Source organism: Aquarana catesbeiana, linkage group LG08 (genome assembly GCF_042186555.1).
Source record: "Aquarana catesbeiana isolate 2022-GZ linkage group LG08, ASM4218655v1, whole genome shotgun sequence".
Classification (NCBI taxonomy): domain Eukaryota; kingdom Metazoa; phylum Chordata; class Amphibia; order Anura; family Ranidae; genus Aquarana; species Aquarana catesbeiana.
In genome coordinates this window covers 292,268,828-292,289,875 of record NC_133331.1, presented here as the reverse complement: position 1 = coordinate 292,289,875, position 21,048 = coordinate 292,268,828, and the positions used below count along the sequence as shown (strand labels likewise).

At 48.4% G+C, this 21,048-nt stretch overlaps 2 protein-coding genes across 2 annotated transcripts in view; one reads left to right on the top strand and one right to left on the bottom strand.

Annotated features, from left to right (window-relative positions):
* The window catches only part of LOC141104954 (gastrula zinc finger protein XlCGF53.1-like), a 255,234-nt gene that overhangs the window by 174,194 nt on the left and 59,992 nt on the right, over positions 1-21,048 (top strand). The window lies entirely within an intron of this gene.
* The window catches only part of LOC141106798 (uncharacterized), a 50,474-nt gene continuing 31,070 nt past the window's right edge, over positions 1,645-21,048 (bottom strand). The window contains 4 exon segments of the mRNA XM_073597725.1: positions 1,645-5,942; positions 6,352-6,487; positions 6,643-6,864; positions 6,945-7,037. Of these exon segments, the coding sequence (XP_073453826.1) occupies positions 5,209-5,942; positions 6,352-6,487; positions 6,643-6,864; positions 6,945-7,037 (1,185 nt within the window). The 3' untranslated portion in view covers positions 1,645-5,208.

Genomic DNA, 21,048 nt, shown 5'->3' with positions numbered 1-21,048 from the left:
AGAACTTTTTGAATAACGCGCAGAGACTGCAGCGCCCTGCACATGTGGAGCTTTGGGGTGTGATGCAGTCAATGTGCTGCCCTTAGGCTGGCCCCTGGAGGGCATCCTGCCTCGTTGGTGATGTGCCGCCTCCTCCTCCTCCTCTTCTCTCCTATCAGGCACCCACGTTGAGTCAGTGACCTCATCATCCCCTCCCTCCTCATCACTGGAGCAAACCTGGCAGTATGCTGCAGCAGGGGGAGCATGACTGCCAGATTGCTGTCCTTCTTGGGCACCCCCTCTGTCCGTGCTCATGTTACTGCCTTCATCGAGCTCAGTATCATCATCAGAGCCTTCCAAACGCTGGGCATCCTCCTGGAGCATGTACCCAACACTGTGGTCAAACAGTTCGAGGGACTCCTCAGGAGGACATGGTGGGGCTAGGGAAGGAGTCACTGATGACATTGAGCCGAGGGAAGAGGCCGCTGCTTTGCCAGACAAAGTACCCTGGGCATGGGTGAGAGAGGATGAGGAGGATGAGGACGGCTTGGTCATCCACTCGACCAAGTCTTCCGCATGTTGCGGCTCAACATGGCCAGCTGCCGAAAAAAAGGCCAAGCGTGTCCCATGGCCACGTGCTGATGAGGATGCACCGTCTCCACGACCAGCACTAGACACAGAGCCTGCTTGCCCTCTCTTATTGGCTTGTGACTGTCTGCCTCTCCTTCTTGGCCTTCCAGACATACTAATGGCCTGTAGCTGCACTAAGCTGGGATATATATATATATATATATATATATATATATATATATATGTACTGATACTGCAGCTAGCAAAATCAACTGCCTGCCTGTAGTATGAGAACACCACCAACCTTCTACAGGTAGCTTTAGCTGAACACTGTGAGGTGGACGCACCCCACTAACTTGTAGGTTTAGCAGAACACTGTGAGCAAGACGCACTGCACTAACTGTAAATAGTCTAGCTGCCTGACTGTGGTACTAATAGGATCAAAAGAACACCAGCAATTTTATTTAAAATACTGTAACAAGACAAGCCTGCCTGTCAGTAGGAATATAACAGGAACGGATCTAGCTGAACACTGTGAGCAGGACGCACTGCACTAAATGTAAATAGTCTAGAAGATAACAGGAACGGATCTAGCTAAACTGAATACAGTGTATATATATATATATATATGCAACACCTGGGATGCATATATATACACAATACACTTTAAGTGCAGCTAACTGACTGACTGTCCTGCCTAATCTAGCTAACTCAAATGAAATGACACTATCTCTCTCTCTCTCTAAGCACACCGGAACACACTGCACAGGGCCGCCGTGCAGGCGGCCTTATATAGTGTGGGGCGTGTACTAAATCCCCTGAGCCATAATTGGCCAAAGCCTCCTTGGCTTTGGCCAATTATGGCTCTCTGTTAAGGCGGCGCTGTGATTGGCCAAGCATGCGGGTCATAGTGCATGCTTGGCCAATCATCAGCAAGCAATGCACTGCGATGCCGCAGTGAATTATGGGCCGTGACGCGCCACACGAATTTGGCGCGAACGGCCCATATCGTTCGCAATTCGGCGAACGATCGAACAGCCGATGTTCGAGTCGAACATGGGTTCGACTCGAACACGAAGCTCATCCCTAATGGCTAAGCTCTTTGAGAACTCTCGGGTGTAAGCCATCCAGCCTTTGTGATTCACATTAAGTTTTTCAAGTATTATTTCAATGGTACATTCAATATACCGTTAGTAACATTACTGACTTGTCTATTATACCCCTCCTTTTCATTCGTATAAACTGGGGAGAAGAATGTATGTAATACAGTTTCCTTCTCCCTGTCACTCATGACCGATTCCCCATATTTTATGGGGCCAATATGCTCTGACCTCACCTTTTTACTATTATTATATTTGAAAAAATGTTGGCGATTTTTTTTTTTTACTCTCTTGCGCAATGCTTTATTTCGGAATCTATTTCAGCTGCCCTGATCGCATTTCTTTTTTTGGAATGCCAATGATGACGCCTCGGCCTTGTATTTATTAAAGAACGTTTTTTTCTCACTAATCCTTTTATTGTGAATTTATTTTCATACAAAAAAAAGAAAAAGTTAACACTGTTTTTTTTCAGGTAAATATGAAATGTTACATCTGAAAAGGTCAAATTTTCCACTTTCAGCCAGCAGTTGGTAATCTCCAAGCAAGTGAAAATGGCAAAATACTGCACTACAATTGTCAGTCCAGTCACGTAGGGTGATCTCCCTTTTCTTCATCTACAAGTAATATCCGGTTTCTCCTTCTCTCTCCTAGAGGGACCCAACCAGCAGTGATACCCCCTCCTTCTCTCTCCTAGAGGGACCCAACCAGCAGTGATACCCCCTCCTTCTCTCTCCTAGAGGGACCCAACCAGCAGTGACACCTCCTCCTTCTCTCTCCTAGAGAGACCCAACCAGCCGTGACACCCCCTCCTTCTCTCTCCTAGAGAGACCCAACCAGCCGTGACACCCCCTCCTTCTCTCTCCTAGAGGGACCCAACCAGCAGTGACACCCCCTCCTTCTCTCTCCTAGAGGGACCCAATCAGCAGTGACACCCCCTCCTTCTCTCTCCTAGAGGGACCCAACCAGCAGTGACACCCCCTCCTTCTCTCTCCTAGAGGGACCCAACCAGCAGTGACACCCCCTCCTTCTCTCTCCTAGAGGAACCCAACCAGCAGCGACACCCCCTCCTTCCCTCTCCTAGAGGAAACCAACCAGCAGTGACACCCCCTCCTTCTCTCTCCTAGAGGAACTCAGCCAGCAGTGACACCCCCTCCTTCTCTCTCCTAGAGGGACCCAACCAGCAGTGACACCCCCTCCTTCTCTCTCCTAGAGGGACCTAACCAGCAGTGACACCCCCTTCTTCTCTCTCCTAGAGGGACACAACCAGCAGTGACACCCCCTCCTTCTCTCTCCTAGAGGGACCCAACCAGCAGTGACACCCCCTCCTTCTCTCTCCTAGAGGGACCCAACCAGCAGTGACACCCCCTCCTTCTCTCTCCTAGAGGGACCCAACCAGCAGTGACACCCCCTCCTTCTCTCTCCTAGAGGGACCCAACCAGCAGTGACACCCCCTCCTTCTCTCTCCTAGAGGGACCCAACCAGCAGTGACACCCCCTCCTTCTCTCTCCTAGAGGGACCCAACCAGCAGTGACACCCCCTCCTTCTCTCTTCTAGAGGGACCCAATCAGCAGTGACACCCCCTCCTCCTCTCTCCTAGAGGGACCCAACCAGCAGTGAAACCCCCTCCTTCTCTCTCCTAGAGGGACCCAACCAGCAGTGACACCCCCTCCTTCCCTCTTCTAGAGGGACTCAACCAGCAGTGACACCCCCTCCTTCTCTCTCCTAGAGGGACTCAACCAGCAGTGACACCCCCTCCTTCTCTCTCCTAGAGGGACCCAACCAGCAGTGACACCCCCTCCTTCTCTCTCCTAGAGGGACCCAATCAGCAGTGACACCCTCTCCCTCTCTCTCCTAGAGGAACCCAACCAGCAGTGACACCCCCTCCTTCTCTCTCCTAGAGGGACCCAACCAGCAGTGACACCCCCTCCTTCTCTCTCCTAGAAGGACCCAACCAGCAGTGACACCCCCACCTTCTATCTCCTAGAGGGACCCAACCAGCAGTGACACCCCCTCCTCCTCTCTCCTAGAGGGACCCAACCAGCAGTGACACCCCCTCCTTCTCTCTCCTAGAGGGACCCAACCAGCAGTGACACCCCCTCCTCCTCTCTCCTAGAGGGACCCAACCAGCAGTGACACCCCCTCCTTCTCTCTCCTAGAGGGACCCAACCAGCAGTGACACCCCCACCTTCTCTCTCCTAGAGGGACCCAACCAGCAGTGACACCCCCTCCTTCTCTCTCCTAGAGGGACCCAATCAGCAGTGACACCCTCTCCCTCTCTCTCCTAGAGGAACCCAACCAGCAGTGACACCCCCTCCTTCTCTCTCCTAGAGGGACCCAACCAGCAGTGACACCCCCTCCTTCTCTCTCCTAGAGGGACCCAACCAGCAGTGACACCCCCACCTTCTATCTCCTAGAGGGACCCAACCAGCAGTGACACCCCCTCCTCCTCTCTCCTAGAGGGACCCAACCAGCAGTGAAACCCCCTCCTTCTCTCTCCTAGAGGGACCCAACCAGCAGTGACACCCCCTCCTTCTCTCTCCTAGAGGGACCCAACCAGCAGTGACACCCCCTCCTCCTCTCTCCTAGAGGGACCCAACCAGCAGTGAAACCCCCTCCTTTTCTCTCCTAGAGGGACCCAACCAGCAGTGACACCCCCTCCTTCTCTCTCCTAGAGGGACCCAACCAGCAGTGACACCCCCTCCTTCTCTCTCCTGGAGGATCCCAACCAGCAGTGACACCCCCTCCTTCTCTCTCCTAGAGGGACCCAACCAGCAGTGACACCCCCTCCTTCTCTCTCCTAGAGGGACCCAATCAGCAGTGACACCCCCTCCTTCTCTCTCCTAGAGAGACCCAACCAGCAGTGACACCCCCTCCTTCTCTCTCCTAGAGAGACCCAACCAGCCGTGACACCCCCTCCTTCTCTCTCCTAGAGAGACCCAACCAGCCGTGACACCCCCTCCTTCTCTCTCCTAGAGGAACCCAACCAGCAGTGACACCCCCTCCTTCTCTCTCCTAGAGGGACCCAATCAGCAGTGACACCCCCTCCTTCTCTCTCCTAGAGGGACCCAACCAGCAGTGACAGCCCCTCCTTCTCTCTCCTAGAGGGACCCAACCAGCAGTGACACCCCCTCCTTCTCTCTCCTAGAGGAACCCAACCAGAAGTGACACCCCCTCCTTCTCTCTCCTAGAGGGAACCAACCAGCAGTGACACCCCCTCCTTCTCTCTCCTAGAGGGACCCAACCAGCAGTGACACCCCCTCCTTCTCTCTCCTAGGAGGGACCCAACCAGCAGTGACACCCCCTCCTTCTCTCTCCTAGAGGGACCCAACCAGCAGTGACACCTCCTCCCTCTCTCTCCTAGAGGGACCCAACCAGCAGTGACACCCCCTCCTTCTCTCTCCTAGAGGGACCCAACCAGCAGTGACACCCCCCTCCTTCTCTCTCCTAGCAAATTAAACCAGACAGAATTTTGAAGACTTTAGTAAGCTCTAATTTCCTCATAAAGTGTTTCTTCCATAATAAAGATCAAAGGAGCGCTCAGCCAAGACATTTCCCGCACTCAGGACACTAATACACCTCGAGGGTTTGTGTGGGTTCTCAGATGTCTGTAAAGATGGGATTTCTGTGGAAAACATTTCCCGCACTCAGGGCAGGAATAGGGCTTCTTGCCGGTGTGTAATAATTGATGTCTGGAATAATTGGTCTTATGTGAAAAACATTTCCCACACTCAGGACAGGAATACGGTTTCTCCCCCGTGTGAGATCTCTGATGTACAACAAGATGTGATTTTTGTGGAAAACATTTCCCGCACTCAGGGCAGGAATACGGCTTCTCGCCCCTGTGCAACCGCTGATGGCTATAAAGATGGGCCCTCTGTGAAAAACTTTTCCCACACTCAGGGCAGAAATACGGCTTCTCCCCGGTGTGAGATCTATAATGGATTTTGAGGTCTGATTTACGAAGAAAGCCTTTCCCGCACTCGGAACAGGAATGAAGCTTCTCACTCAAGTAAGAGCTCTGATATGCAGAGAGAATTAGTTCTGAGCTAAAACATTTCCCACATTCAGGACAGGGAAATTTCCTCTCCCCCTGAATTCCGGCACCATCCCTCACAGTACGAGGTTGCTCAGAGTCAGAGGGATTCCATGGTCTATCCACACTGTGAAGTCCACCATCCATAGTGGAGATCATTGTCTTTTCTCCTCCACAATCTCCTGTGATGTCCTCATCTTCCATTTTACAACCTGGAGATAAAGTGAGACGATCCTTTGAGGGTTTCTCCATGGCGTGTCCTGGAAAAATATAAAAACATCATCAATAGATATGAGAGGGTTAGTTCACTTCCATCAAGATTCCATCTGGATCAGGTAGATATGAGTGAGCAGATGTTCTCTGTGGATGTCCCAACCAGCTGGGACTCTCCCCCCTCTTCAGTCAAAGGGCCTTTGGTCCTCCTCCCAGATCACTTCTACATTTACACAGCCTTGTCAGAAGAGGAGGAACAAATGGGGACTGGGAGGTCCATGCTCTTTACACAACCACAAGCCTAGGTACTGGGTCATGTGATCTCTGATAAACAAGAGGGTCAAAGTTCAGACTTGAAATTCCTTCACCATAGAACAAGTGACTATAGGCCTGGTGATATGTTACTCAGTGTGCAGTAACAGAGCAGAGATAAGAGAAGAATATATTATGGGTCACCTGTGCTGATCTCTGTAGGAGTGTCCTCCTCTATGAATGTCCTCGTCATTCCAGACTCCTCCGTATATTGCTGATCATCCCTCACATACGTCTCTTCTACTTCATCCTCAACTTTTATGATAATCAGATCTTCACCCTAAACCAACAGAATGGCAGAAAATAACATCTGTAACATAGAAGTATTTATGATGTGAGATCACATAGAAAATATCATGTTGTAGAGTCCACACATCGTCTCCACATGTCAGAGTGTTCAATCACTTTATGTTCCCGACCCTCAACTCCACCGACCTGATGATGGTGAGGGATGGTGTGACCTTCTTGTGTGGAATCCCGGGAATACAGAGGAGGGGGACATCTCTCTGGTGGGTTCCTGGTATTAGGTGACTCCATCCTAATGTCCTTGTAGAGATCCTTGTGTCTTTCAGAGAGCTCCTTCATCATACCATACTCCTCATCCTTTTCATTATACTCTTCTTTAACAACAATATTATAATCTTCAATGTTTCCACTCTAAATAAATAATAAAACATTCATTGTAACACATATGGGTGTATCAAAATTATAATCACCAATTCGTCTTGATAACCTACCTTATAAAGTTTTCCGTAGTTGTGACCTTCCTGTGTGGAATCCCGGGAATACAGAGGACGGGGACATCTCTCTGGTGGGTTCCCATTACTGGATCCATCTGTAGGAAACACACACACTGACTGAATACATTGTTTCTATGTGTTTATCAGATGATGGGGGATCTAGGTGGACCCTCCGTACTGCTCTCTCCTTTACAATAAAGTCTCCTCTTACCCGGTGATGTGAGGGGCGGCTGATTGTCCATCATGACGTCCTTGTAGAGATCCTTGTGTCCTTCTAAATACTCCCACTCCTCCATGGAGAAATAGACAGTGACATCCTGACACCTTATAGGAACCTGACACACACAATGATACAGTCACCATCCAGACACATCCCTTGTCTGTTACTGGATAATGTCCCAGAATTCCCAGAATCCTCCTCACCTCTCCTGTCAGCAGCTCCATCATCTTCTTGGTGACTTCTAGAATCTTCTCCATGTTGTGTCTCTCAGGTTTTAGGGAGTCACATGGAGGCACTGTGATGGTCATATGATCACCTGACTTCACAAGAGGAAATCTCTGTATTGGAGAACCAATAGGAATATCATGTTAGAATCCCAGAATCCTCCTCACCTCTCCGGTCAGGTCTGTGTTTTATTTTATAGAGATAAGAGTGATGTCATGTGACCTCCCAGAATCCTCCTCACCTCTCCGGTCAGCAGGTAGATGATCTCCAAGGTGAGGTTTAGTATCTTCTCAGTCATGTGACTCCGGTCCTCCTCCATTCTCTTTCGTTATGTGATCTCTACAGGTTTCCCTGTAGTGCAATAACGGATAACATTTTCTATGTAAAATCTGTTTTGTTTTTAGCAGTTTATTTTTGCTTAGTTTTTAATCTGTCAACAAAGAAAGCTGAATAAGATTCCTATCTATCCATTACACCAAAAAAAGTTCTGACCCTGAAAGGGTTAATCTAGGTTTCCACACTATATATGTGTATTATCATCTGCTGGAGATAAAAGACGTCACAATGACTATGGAGGAAGAGGACGGAACATGACGGGGGGTTACTGGGTGTAAATAGAAAATAAGATCTTATTACCTCCTAAATTGCCACTTTCAGCAATGTCTCCTCACTACTTCTTCCCAACTCACCTCTCACCCGGAACTTCCTATTTATACCTGACATCACTTCCTGTCTTTGTCTTTACATACTTCCTGTCTCTACCTGACATCACTTCTTGTCTTCCATAGAGACTTCCTGTCTGGGTAAAAGTGAGATCACCACCTTGTGGAGCTCAGAGGAACTGCAACCTCCGAGAAACATCTCGTAGTGTGAACATGGCCTTGTGCTGTGTGTGTATGTACTGTATATCCTTATAGCTGGGCTCATCTCCACTCCCACCAAGGGGAATATAATTATATTATAAAAGCTATAGTGTTTACAGCACTGAACTTGTTGATCCAAATCTATTTAACAAAGAGTTTTACACACACTCTCAGCTGCTAGGTCTACCAGGTATGCATGCAAACTTTACAAATCTACTGTGAACTTTAAGATGGATGGAGATGCACACCCTCCGCCGTCCTACCTACTGGTTTTATGTCCTATTTCAGAGATGCTAATGAGGAACCCCCACACAAGAAAATCTATGGGGTTCCCCCCTAATTCATACCAGACCTAAAGGGTCTGGTATGAATTTTAAGGTGCAATCCCCCCAAAAAACATGAGGTTCTCCAAAAATGTATACCAGACCCTTATCTGAGCATGAAGCCTCCATGCAAGAAAAGGGCGGGTGAGCATGCAGCCCCCTTCCTGAACCATACCAGGCAACATGCCCTCAACATGGAGATACCATCCCCGTCCCCCCCCCATGTGAATGAAGACCCCTATTTATTCACAAAAAATGTAGCGCTGCTGTTGTAGGAGCCGCAGGAATCCTGCCCCCAAAAGCTTAACCCCGCAGCCAGGCATAAAGATTCAAAATATTTTACAGCGCACACATACAAGAATGACATTTCCTGCAGGGCTAGTTAAAAACACCTGAACACCTGAACATATTCAAAAAATACAGGGGTTTGGTCACACTATATGGTCATATAGTGCTAAGCCCACTTACTGCGACAAAGTACCCCGAATTAGTGGGTCCTACACTAGTAATAGAATGAATATGTTCAGGTGTTCAGGTGTTTTTAACTAGCCCTTCCGGAAATGTCATTCTTGTATGTGTGCGCTGTAAAATATTTTGTACTGTTTATAGGTCTTACAGCAGCACCATCTTGAATTTAAACGCATTGTATGGTGTGCCCCCCAAATATGTACTTGAATGTTGTAATAGGCCCTGACCAGGTTTTTGGGCTGGAGCACCCCTCCCCCTCCTCATTACCTCCTATTTAGTGACCACCAGTGATTAGGATGTATCCCCTTCAGTTCTCCCACATAGAGGAGTTCAGCTCCCATGGTTGAGACAGAGGATCTTCCATTCTATTACTAGAGTAGGACCCACTAATTCGGGGTACTTTGTCGCAGTAAGTGGGCTTAGCACTATATGACCATATAGTGTGACCAAACCCCCGTATTTTTTGAATATGTTCAGGTGTTTTTAACTAGCCCTGCAGGAAATGTCATTCTTGTATGTGTGCGCTGTAAAATATTTTGTACTGTTTGTAGGTCTTACAGCAGCACCATCTTGAATTTAAATGCATTGTATGGTGTGCCCCCCAAATATGTATTTGTAGGCATAAAGATTCATTCACACGTTTCTTCAGTGACCAATCTAAGGGTGTTTTTTTTTTTTTTTTTTGAGAACTTTAGGAGAACAACAACTATGTACAACTGAAAGACTTAATTATTCTTCAGGACAAGCTATAATAAAGTCTGTGTTTGTAGCAAACATTAGACTTCAGCTTTTAGGTAGTAGTAGTAGTTAAAGTTAACTGTGACCTCCTTTCTTAGAGCCAAGAGAGCAGAGTCCCTTTAAGTAGAAGATTATCTGGACAAACCTCTTCAAGGACAACAGCCGGTGTCCCCTTTAACTGGACCCACAGCTGACTCTTTAGCACCCAGGGCTGGTGTAAAGAATTTTGAAACCTCATTTTGCCGCCCCCCCCTTGACCCCACCCCCTTTTCCCTGCCCATGTAAACCCCATCTTTTTAATGAAGCTCCCATCAAATGCAGCCTCATCAGCGCCCATCAAAAGCAGCCTCACCAGCGCCCATCAATGCAGCTTACCAGCGCCCATCAAATGCAGCCTCACCAGCACCCATCAATGCATCCTCACCAGCGCCCATTAATGCAGCCTACCAGCACCCATCAATGCAGCCTACCAGCACCTATCAATGCAGCCTCACCAGCGCCCATCAAATGCAACCTCACCAGCGCCCATCAAATGCAGCCTCACCAGCGCCCATGAAATGAAGCTTCACCAGCGCCCATCAATGCAGCCTCACCATCGCCCATTAATGCAGCCTACCAGCACCCATCAATGCAGCCTCACCAGCGCCCATCAAATGTAGCTTCACCAGCGCCCATCAAATGCAGCCTCATCAGCGCCCATCAAATGCAGCCTCACCAGCGCCCATCAAATGTAGCTTCACCAGCGCCCATCAAATGCAGCCTCACCAGCGCCCATCAAATGTAGCTTCACCAGCGCCTATCAAATGCAGCCTCACCAGCGCCCATCAAATGTAGCTTCACCAGCGCCCATCAAATGCAGCCTCACCAGCGCCCATCAAATGTAGCTTCACCAGCGCCTATCAAATGCAGCCTCACCAGCGCCCATCAAATGTAGCTTCACCAGCGCCCATCAAATGTAGCTTCACCAGCGCCCATCAAATGCAGCCTCATCAGCGCCCATCAAATGCAGCCTCACCAGCGCCCATCAAATGTAGCTTCACCAGCGCCCATCAAATGCAGCCTCATCAGCGCCCATCAAATGCAGCCTCACCAGCGCCCATCAAATGTAGCTTCACCAGCGCCCATCAAATGCAGCCTCACCAGCGCCCATCAAATGTAGCTTCACCAGCGCCCATCAAATGCAGCCTCACCAGCGCCCATCAAATGTAGCTTCACCAGCGCCCATCAAATGTAGCCTCACCAGCGCCCATCAAATGTAGCTTCACCAGCGCCCATCAAATGTAGCTTCACCAGCGCCCATCAAATGCAGCCTCATCAGCGCCCATCAAATGCAGCCTCACCAGCGCCCATCAAATGTAGCTTCACCAGTGCCCATCAAATGCAGCCTCATCAGCGCCCATCAAATGCAGCCTCACCAGCGCCCATCAAATGTAGCTTCACCAGCGCCCATCAAATGCAGCCTCACCAGCGCCCATCAAATGTAGCTTCACCAGCGCCCATCAAATGTAGCCTCACCAGCGCCCATCAAATGTAGCTTCACCAGCGCCCATCAAATGTAGCCTCACCAGCGCCCATCAAATGCAGCCTCACCAGCGCCCATCAAATGTAGCTTCACCAGCGCCTATCAAATGCAGCCTACCAGTGCTCATCAATGAATGTTTGCTCGCTTCCATTCATTCTGGAGTTGGACACAAACACAGTCCTCTGCCGCCGCTAACACTATGCGCGAACAGAGCGGCGGCTGCCTGCTGATGCTGAGACTTAGTTGCTTGCTGCAGAGAGTAGGAACACCAGTGGACGGGCGCCCTAGGCAGCAGGGCACCCTAGGCGGCTGCCTAATTTGCCTAGTGGTAACACCGGCCCTGCTAGCACCAGAGGGCTGGCAAAAGCCCAAAGTTCCCCAAGATCTTTCAGAAGCATCTGTATTCACACAACGCTCATGTTGTAACTGCTGGAAGTGCTGGATTAAAATTGCATTACGAAGCATTCGAGTGTCGGCTTTTTTTGACATTTGGAAGTGTTTTGGACATTTTAGCCTGAGCACCGACACTCAGCTCCATATTCATTCCGTTGCGCGGTGAGTCTCTGCACAAAGACAGCTGGTTGCCTCTTTCCAATTTCCAAGCAACACCTTACTCCAGTGATACCAAACCAGTTCTTCAGCTGACAGCCCCTCTCAGTCATAGTTACATAGTAGGTGAGGTCGAAAAAAGACACAAGTCCATCAAGTCCAACCTATGTGTGATTATATGTCAGTATTACATTGTATATCCCTGTATGTTGCGGTCATTCAGGTGCTTATATAATAATTTTTTGAAATTATCGATGCTCCCCGCTGAGACCACCGCCTGTGGAAGGGAATTCCACATCCTTGCCGCTTTTACAGTAAAGAACCCTTTACGTAGTTTAAGGTTAAACCTCTTTTCTTCTAATTTTAATGAGTGGCCACGAGTCTTGTTAAACTCCCTTCCGCAAAAAAGTTTTCTCCCTATTGTGGGGTCACCAGTACAGTATTTGTAAATTGAAATCATATCCCCTCTCAAGTGTCTTTTCTCCAGAGAGAATAAGTTCAGAGCTCACAACCTTTCCTCATAACTAAGATCCTCCAGACCCTTTATTAGCTTTGTTGCCCTTCTTTGTACTCGCTCCATTTCCAGTACATCCTTCCTGAGGACTGGTGCCCAGAACTGGACAGCATACTCCAGGTGCGACCGGACCAGAGTCTTGTAGAGCGGGAGAATTATCGTTTTATCTCTGCAGTTGATCCCCCTTTTAATGCATGCCAATATTCTGTTTGCTTTATTAGCAGCAGCTTGGCATTGCATGCCATTGCTGAGCCTATCATCTACTAGGACCCTCAGGTCCTTTTCCATCCTAGATTCCCCCAGAGGTTCTCCCCCCAGTGTATAGATTGCATTCATATTTTTGCCACCCAAATGCATTATTTTACATTTTTCTACATTGAACCTCATTTTCCATGTAGTCGCCCCTCCCCCATTAATTTGTTCAGGTCTTTTTGCAAGATTTCCACATCCTGCGGAGAAGTTATTGCCCTGCTTAGCTTAGTATCATCTGCAAACACAGAGATTGAACTGTTTATCCCATCCTCCAGGTCGTTTATGAACAAATTAAATAGGATTGATCCCAACACAGAACCCTGGGGAACCCCACTACCCACCCCTGACCATTCTGAGTACTCCCCATTTATCACCACCCTCTGAACACGCCCTTGTAGCCAGTTTTCAATCCATGTACTCACCCTATGGTCCATGCCAACGCACCTTATTTTGTACAGTAAACGTTTATGGGGAACTGTGTCAAATGCTTTTGCAAAATCCAGATACACCACGTCTACGGGCCTTCCTTTATCTAGATGGCAACTCACCTCCTCATAGAAGGTTAATAGATTGGTTTGGCAAGAACGATTCTTCATGAATCCATGCTGATTACTGCTAATTATACTGTTCTTATTACTAAAATCTTGACCCCCGAAGGAGCGGCTTAGAATTGGCTACATCAGTAATTCACATTTACCACTCAACCCCCGCAGCCCATAGATTCAAAGTCACAATCCTTATTGCTTTTTTTAACGCTTTATTCATTAACACAAACTGGGATAGGAGAAGGACTTCTTTTGAGATGCTCTCTTTGTTGCATTGTCATCTTAACATGGTTCTTACAGGAAACATCAAAGAATAATTGCGGATGGTCAGACAAAACATTTCAAACGATCACTTTGATCAGGGAAGATGGGAGTAGATTTAATAGAGAATTAAATGATAAAGAGCCACTCTGAATAACTTCTTCATCTGGATGACTTAAAAGGAACATTTCATTTCTCTATGTGTGCATACAGCTTCACCGCTACCTCTTTGCCACTACTTCCCAATTGCATGGTACTTTCAGATTAAATTACAGGGGAACTATTCTGATCACCTCCTAGCTTGACTGATTGGAATCCCATGGCAATGCTGAACTCTAAGTCATGGGCCATAACCACCCATCTCACCGACTTGTGCATCAACAACCTCAGTCTCTGAAAGTACCCTTCCCTTGGGCTTTCACTCACTCGATCAATAGTCCATGTGCCACTCATAAACGATCGATCGCCCAGTTTCCTTCCGTTTTGCTGCCACTTCATCGGAAATGATTCCCGGTTCCTCTGTCTGTCTGTGGCCCCGCTCCCCTCCCCACAGGGGCGGCCTACGACGTCCATAACTACATGCTGCAGGATATCGTCTGTTCCTCCATGAGGACCAGACCTCCACCCCTCTGGCTAGGGTGAAGCTCCGTTGGCTCCCTGGAGGGGGAACCTCTCCCCTCCGGGAACCAGGTTGAGCCTCTCCGGCTCTGACGGCAAACAGGAACCCCTCTTGACCATGTGACTCAGCTTTTATATCCGAGTTCCGGGGCCTTGTCCAACAAATCAATGATTGTCCGGGACTCGGATACAAACACCTGCCACTCAAATATAGAAATCAGCAAACAGGCCTGTTGCAATAGCACAAGCCTGTCTAAATTTACCTGACATAGAAAACTAACAATAAAGGTCACCTATCTAAAAGTAGGTGCCCGCTACACTTGTATATAGTCCCTTATCATCCCCTCCAAGAGTTTACATACTATTGATATTAGGCTAACTGTTCTGTAGTTCCCAGGGATGTAATTTGGGCCCTTTTTAAATATTGGTGGTGTCAGCTCTCTTTAGTTCCAGGGCTCAGCATCCAGGCCCTCAGGTCGCCCACCTGAGGCCTCACGACAGCAGACGTAGCAGCATTGCCTGGAAGGGCAGTGTGCCCTCCAGGCTGTGATAATCTGCTCCAGGAAAATACCCCAAGCTTAGTGTGCTCACGGAATATATACAGTCTCCTGGCATGCCATCAGAGCCTGTCTCTCTGGGATAGGCCAGGGCTATATCAATATTCACGCTGCCAACTGCATAGCTCCACACCTATCATCCAGAAACTTCTCAAGCAATCTAGATGCAGAAGGAGCTGTCTCAGACTAGCAGCAGCTGAACACACTGAGCAGACCTGACTAGCAGAATGCAGCTTCACTGAGTACAATTAGTTACAGCCACACTGACTAGTGGCAACAACATTTTACCTATCAAAACACATTCTAAACATATCTACAGTCAGGTCAATAAATATTGGGACATCAACACAATTCTAATCTTTTTGGCTCTATACACCACCACAATGGATTTGAAATGAAACAAACAAGATGTGCTTTAACTGCAGACTTTCAGCTTTAATTTGAGGGTATTTACATCCAAATCAGGTGAACGGTTTGGAATTACAACAGTTTGTATATGTGCCTCCCACTTTTGAAGGGACCAATAGTAATGGGACAATTGGCTGCTCAGCTGTTCCATGGCCAGGTGTGTGTTATTCCCTCATTATACCATTTACAAGGAGCAGATAAAAGGTCCAGAGTTTGTTTCAAGTGTGCTATTTGCATTTGGAATCTGTTGCTGTCAACTCTCAATATGAGATCCAAAGAGCTGTCACTATCAGTGAAGCAAGTCATCATTAGACTGAAAAAACAAAACAAACCCATCAGAGAGATAGCAAAAACATTAGGTGTGGCCAAATCAACTGTTCGGAACATCCTTAAAAAGAAAGAACGCACCGGTGAGCTCAGCAACACCAAAAGACCCAGAAGACCAATGAAAACAACTGTGGTGGATGACCGAAGAATTCTTTCCCTGGTGAAGAAAACACCCTTCACAACAGTTGGCCAGATCAAGAACACTCTCCAGGAGGTAGGTGTATGTGTGTCAAAGTCAACAATCAAGAGAAGACTTCACCAGAGTGAATACAGAGGGTTCACCACAAGATGTAAACCATTGGTGAGCCTCAAAAACAGGAAGGCCAGATTAGAGTTTGCTAAACAACATCTAAAAAAGCCTTCACAGTTCTGGAAAAACATCCTATGGACAGATGAGACCAAGATCAACTTGTACCAGAGTGATGGGAAGAGAAGAGTATGGAGAAGGAAAGGAACTGCTCATGATCCAAAGCATACCACCTCATCAGTGAAGCATGGTGGTGGTAGTGTCATGGAGTGGGCATGTATGGCTGCCAATGGAACTGGTTCTCTTGTATTTATTGATGATGTGACTGCTGACAAAAGCAGCAGGATGAATTCTGAAGTGTTTCGGACAATATTATCTGCTCATATTCAGCAAAATGCTTCAGAACTCATTGGACGGCGCTTCACAGTGCAGATGGACAATGACCCGAAGCATACTGCGAAAGCAACCAAAGAGCTTTTTAAGGGAAAGAAGTGGAATGTTATGCAATGGCCAAGTCAATCAAACTGTATGTAAACCTAGCACCTATCTAGGAGGGTGATACACATGCAAACAGCAAAAAAAAAACAGCTTCTGACGAGAGTTTTAATTTTAAAAAGTCCTACACGTCCACCATCAATCACTTTGTCCAGCTATGGAGACCTACATCAATTACGATGCTCGATGCCCAAAAGAAAATAAAAATCTGCCCACTTCAGACACATTTTAATCACTTCTCTCCCCACCAAATGACAGCTCCAGCAGATACTAGCTGTATATACAAAGGGGCAGAGTCTACCTAGTGATGTCATTGTCCATATACACCTTGCTAGTACCAAGTTGGACCCACTTTTGCCTTCATTCTTCGTGGCAGAGATACAAGGCCTTGGAAAAATTCCTCAGAGATTTTGCTCCATAGTGACATGATGGCATCACACACAGATGCTGCAGATTTGTCGGCTACTCATCCATGATGCCAATCTCCCCGTTCCACCACATCCCTATTGGATGAGATCTGGTGAGTGTGGAGGCCATTGGAGTACAGGGATCTCATTGTCCAGTGGTGAGATGATTGGAGCTTTGTGACATGGTGCATTATCCTGCTGGAATGGAGCCATCAGAAGATGGGGACACTGTAGTCATAAAGGGATGGACATGGTCAGCAACAATACTCAGGTAGGCCATGGTGATTAAACTATGCTCAATTGGTACTAAGGGGCCCAAAGTGTGCCAACAAAATCTCCCCCCCACCATTACACCCCCACCACCAGCCTGAACCGGTGATACAAGGCAGGATGGATCCATGCGCCAAATTCTGACCCCACCATCTGAATGTCGCAGCTGAAATCCAGACTCATCAGACCAGGCAGCGTTTTTCCAATCTTCTATTGTCCAATTTTGGTGATCCTGTTCCAATTGTAGCCTCAGTTTCCTGTTCTTAGCTGACAGGAGTGGCACCCGGTGTGGTCTTCTGCTGCTTCAAGCTTGGACGTGTTGTGTGTTCAGAGATTGTATTCTGCATACATTGGGTGTAACGAGTGGTTATTTGAGTTACTGTTGCCTTTCTATCATCTGGAACCAGTCTGCCCATTCTCCTCTGACCTCTGACATCAACAAGGCATTTTACTCCACACAACTTCCGCTCACTGGATATTTTCTCTTTTTCCCCACCATTCTCTGTAACCCCGAGAGATGGTTGTGTGTGAAAATCCCAGTAGATCAGAAGTTTTTTAAAATACTCAGACCAGCCCGTCTGGCACAAACAACCATGCCACTTTCTAAGTAACTTAAATCTCCTTTCTTCCCCATTCTGATACTCATTTTGAAATTCAGCAAGTTGTCTTCACCACATCTAGATACCTAAATGCATTGAGTTGCTGCCATGTGGTTGGCTGATTAGCAATATGTGTTACCAAGCAATTGAACAGGTGTACCTAATAAAGTGGCTGGTGAGTGTATGATCAATGAAAGAGATGGTGAGAACCCCTCATAATGGACACAGCAGGTGTACAGACCCAGGAACTCAGCACAGGGATGGTGGGAACCCCTCATAATGGACACAGCGGGTGTACAGACCCCATAACTCAGCACAGGGATGGTGGGAACCCCTCATAATGGGCACAGCGGGTGTACAGACCCGGGAACTCAGCACAGGGATGGTGGGAACACCTCATAATAGGCACAGCGGGTGTACAGACCCAGGAACTCAGCACAGGGATGGTGGGAACCCCTCATAATGGACACAGCGGGTGTACAGACCCCATAACTCAGCACAAGGATGGTGGGAACCCCTCATAATGGGCACAGCGGGTGTACAGACCCGGGAACTCAGCACAGGGATGGTGGGAACCCCTCATAATGGGCACAGCGGGTGTACAGACCTGAGAACTCAGCACAGGGATGGTGGGAACCCCTCATAATGGGCACAGCGGGTGTACAGACCGGGAACTCAGCACAGGGATGGTGGGAACCCCTCATAATGGACACAGCGGGTGTACAGACCTGAGAACTCAGCACAGGGATGGTGGGAACCCCTCATAATGGGCACAGCGGGTGTACAGACCGGGAACTCAGCACAGGGATGGTGGGAACCCCTCATAATGGACACAGCGGGTGTACAGACCCGGGAACTCAGCACAGGGATGGTGGGAACCCCTCATAATGGGCACAGCGGGTGTACAGACCCAGGAACTCTGCACAGGGATGGTGGGAACCCCTCATAATGGACACAGCGGGTGTACAGACCCAGGAACTCTGCACAGGGATGGTGGGAACCCCTCATAATGGGCACAGCAGGTGTACAGACCCCATAACTCAGCACAGGGATGGTGGGAACCCCTCATAATGGGCACAGCGGGTGTACAGACCCGGGAACTCAGCACAGGAATGGTGGGAACCCCTCATAATGGACACAGCGGGTGTACAGACCCGGGAACTCAGCACAGGGATGGTGGGAACCCTTCATAATGGGCACAGCGGGTGTACAGACCCGGGAACTCAGCACAGGGATGGTGAGAACCCCTCATAATGGGCACAGCGGGTGTACAGACCCGGGAACTCAGCACAGGGATGGTGGGAACCCCTCATAATGGGCACAGCGGGTGTACAGACCCGGGAACTCAGCACATTGATGGTGGGAACCCCTCATAATGGGCACAGCGGGTGTACAGACCCAGGAACTCAGCACAGGGATGGTGGGAACCCCTCATAATGGGCACAGCGGGTGTACAGACCCAGGAACTCAGCACAGGGATGGTGGGAACCCCTCATAATGGGCACAGCGGGTGTACAGACCGGGAACTCAGCACAGGGATGGTGGGAACCCCTCATAATGGGCACAGCGGGTGTACAGACCGGGAACTCAGCACAGGGATGGTGGGAACCCCTCATAATGGGCACAGCGGGTGTACAGACCCAGGAACTCAGCACAGGGATGGTGGGAACCCCTCATAATGGGCACAGCGGGTGTACAGACCCAGGAACTCAGCACAGGGATGGTGAGAACCCCTCATAATGGGCACAGCGGGTGTACAGACCCAGGAACTCAGCACAGGGATGGTGGGAACCCCTCATAATGGGCACAGCGGGTGTACAGACCTGGGAACTCAGCACAGGGATGGTGGGAACCCCTCATAATGGGCACAGCGGGTGTACAGACCCGGGAACTCAGCACAGGGATGGTGGGAACCCTATGGGAATTTCTATGCTTACAAATTTTATACGAAATTTCGTTAACGAATTTCGGATCCAAATTCCGTTACAACAGAAACGTGACTGGGTGTTTTGTTCACCAATCAGAAGAAGTCAGCACAGCACAGGGATTGTGGGAGCCCCTGATAATGATAAATCCATCATAACGAACTTTCGTTATTTTGCGAAAAGTTTATGAAAATTCGTATTTCGTACGAATCCGAATTGGATTTCGGACACGAATTACGAAATACAAATTAATTTCCAAATGAAACAAATTTATTGACGGTGCACATGTCTATTATATACCAGCTGTCATCCGCTGGATCTGTCATTCGACGGGAATGGGCGTCTATCGGCAGGTGGCATTTTGTTTCTTTTGTTGGGTGTCGGTCATTGTGACATGGATCTACATCGTTGGACGACGTGATTGATGGTGGATTTCAATGGATGTTGATGCCAATAAATGTGGCCAAAGTTGTGGGGAAGAGGTACAGCAAAAACAAGGAACAGAGGGCCCACCAACCTAGCGCATTACCTTTGGGATAGCTTTATCAGCATTAAAAGAACAGACGTATACTCACAAAGAACATCAGCAATAGGGCACATCACGTCAAATCCACAATGTACTTGAGGCGGCCTGGTCATCTAGACAAGTCCCAAGAAAGTGAAGACCTCCCAAAAAGTGGTTGAGGGCTCTGAGGGAGAGGGGATCTCCCCTTGAAACGCTTCAGCCTTCTGGAAGGTCTTCTCGCACTTGGGACTTGTCTAGATCACCAGGCCATTTCAAGTACATTGTGGACTTTGATGTGCCTTATTGCTAATGTTATTTGTGAGTATACATCTATTCTTTTAACCAGGGGCGTTGCTAGGTGCACAAAAGATCTGGGGCTAGAGCCCATAGCAGCGTAGTAAAGAAAGTCATACGCTTGGGCAGGCATACACATGTATATAATATACGTGTGTGTGTGTATATATCCCCAGAAAGCCTCCCCCTTACATTAGGGTCCCCAGAGAGCCTCCAATCTTAAATAAGGGTCACCAGAAAGCCCCTCACTTACATCAGTGTCCCCAGAGAGCCTCCCCTCCCCTTGGGGACCCCTGCAGAGACTTGGGGCTATGGGCGCCAGATTCGGGGCTATAGCCCCAAAAGCCACCCCCTAGCGACGCCACTGCTTTTAACCTTCCCGGGCGGTATGATTATTTCGGATTTTAGGTGCTGAAAGCGGTACAATTATTTTGCATGGAAATTTGGCGTTTTATATTGTAGGCCTGTAATTCTTAACAACAATGCCGCGTACACACGAGCGGACTTTTCGACGGACTAGGTCCGGCGGATTGGACTCCGTCGGACAATTCGACCGTGTGTGGGCTCCAGCTGACTTTTTTTTTTGCCAAAAGTCCGACAGACCTAGAAATAAAACATGTTTCAAATCTTTCCGAGTCCGGTCGAAAAGTCCGCTCGTCTGTATGCTAGTCCGACGGACAAAAACAGACACTAGGGCAGCTATTGGCTACTGGCTATCAACTTCCTCCTTTTAGTCCGGTCGTACGTCATCACGTACGAATCCGTCAGCCTTTGGTTGATCCTGTGTAGGCAAGTCCGTTTATTCGGAAAGTCCGTCGTAAAGTCCATCGAAAAGTCCGCCGGACCTAGTCCGTCGAAAAGTCCGCCCGTGTTACACACTTAAATCTGTCCAAACAAGAGTCTAGTAGATATCCCGGGTATGATGAAGTTTGAAACACAAAATCATAAATTATAATATAATAAATAAAT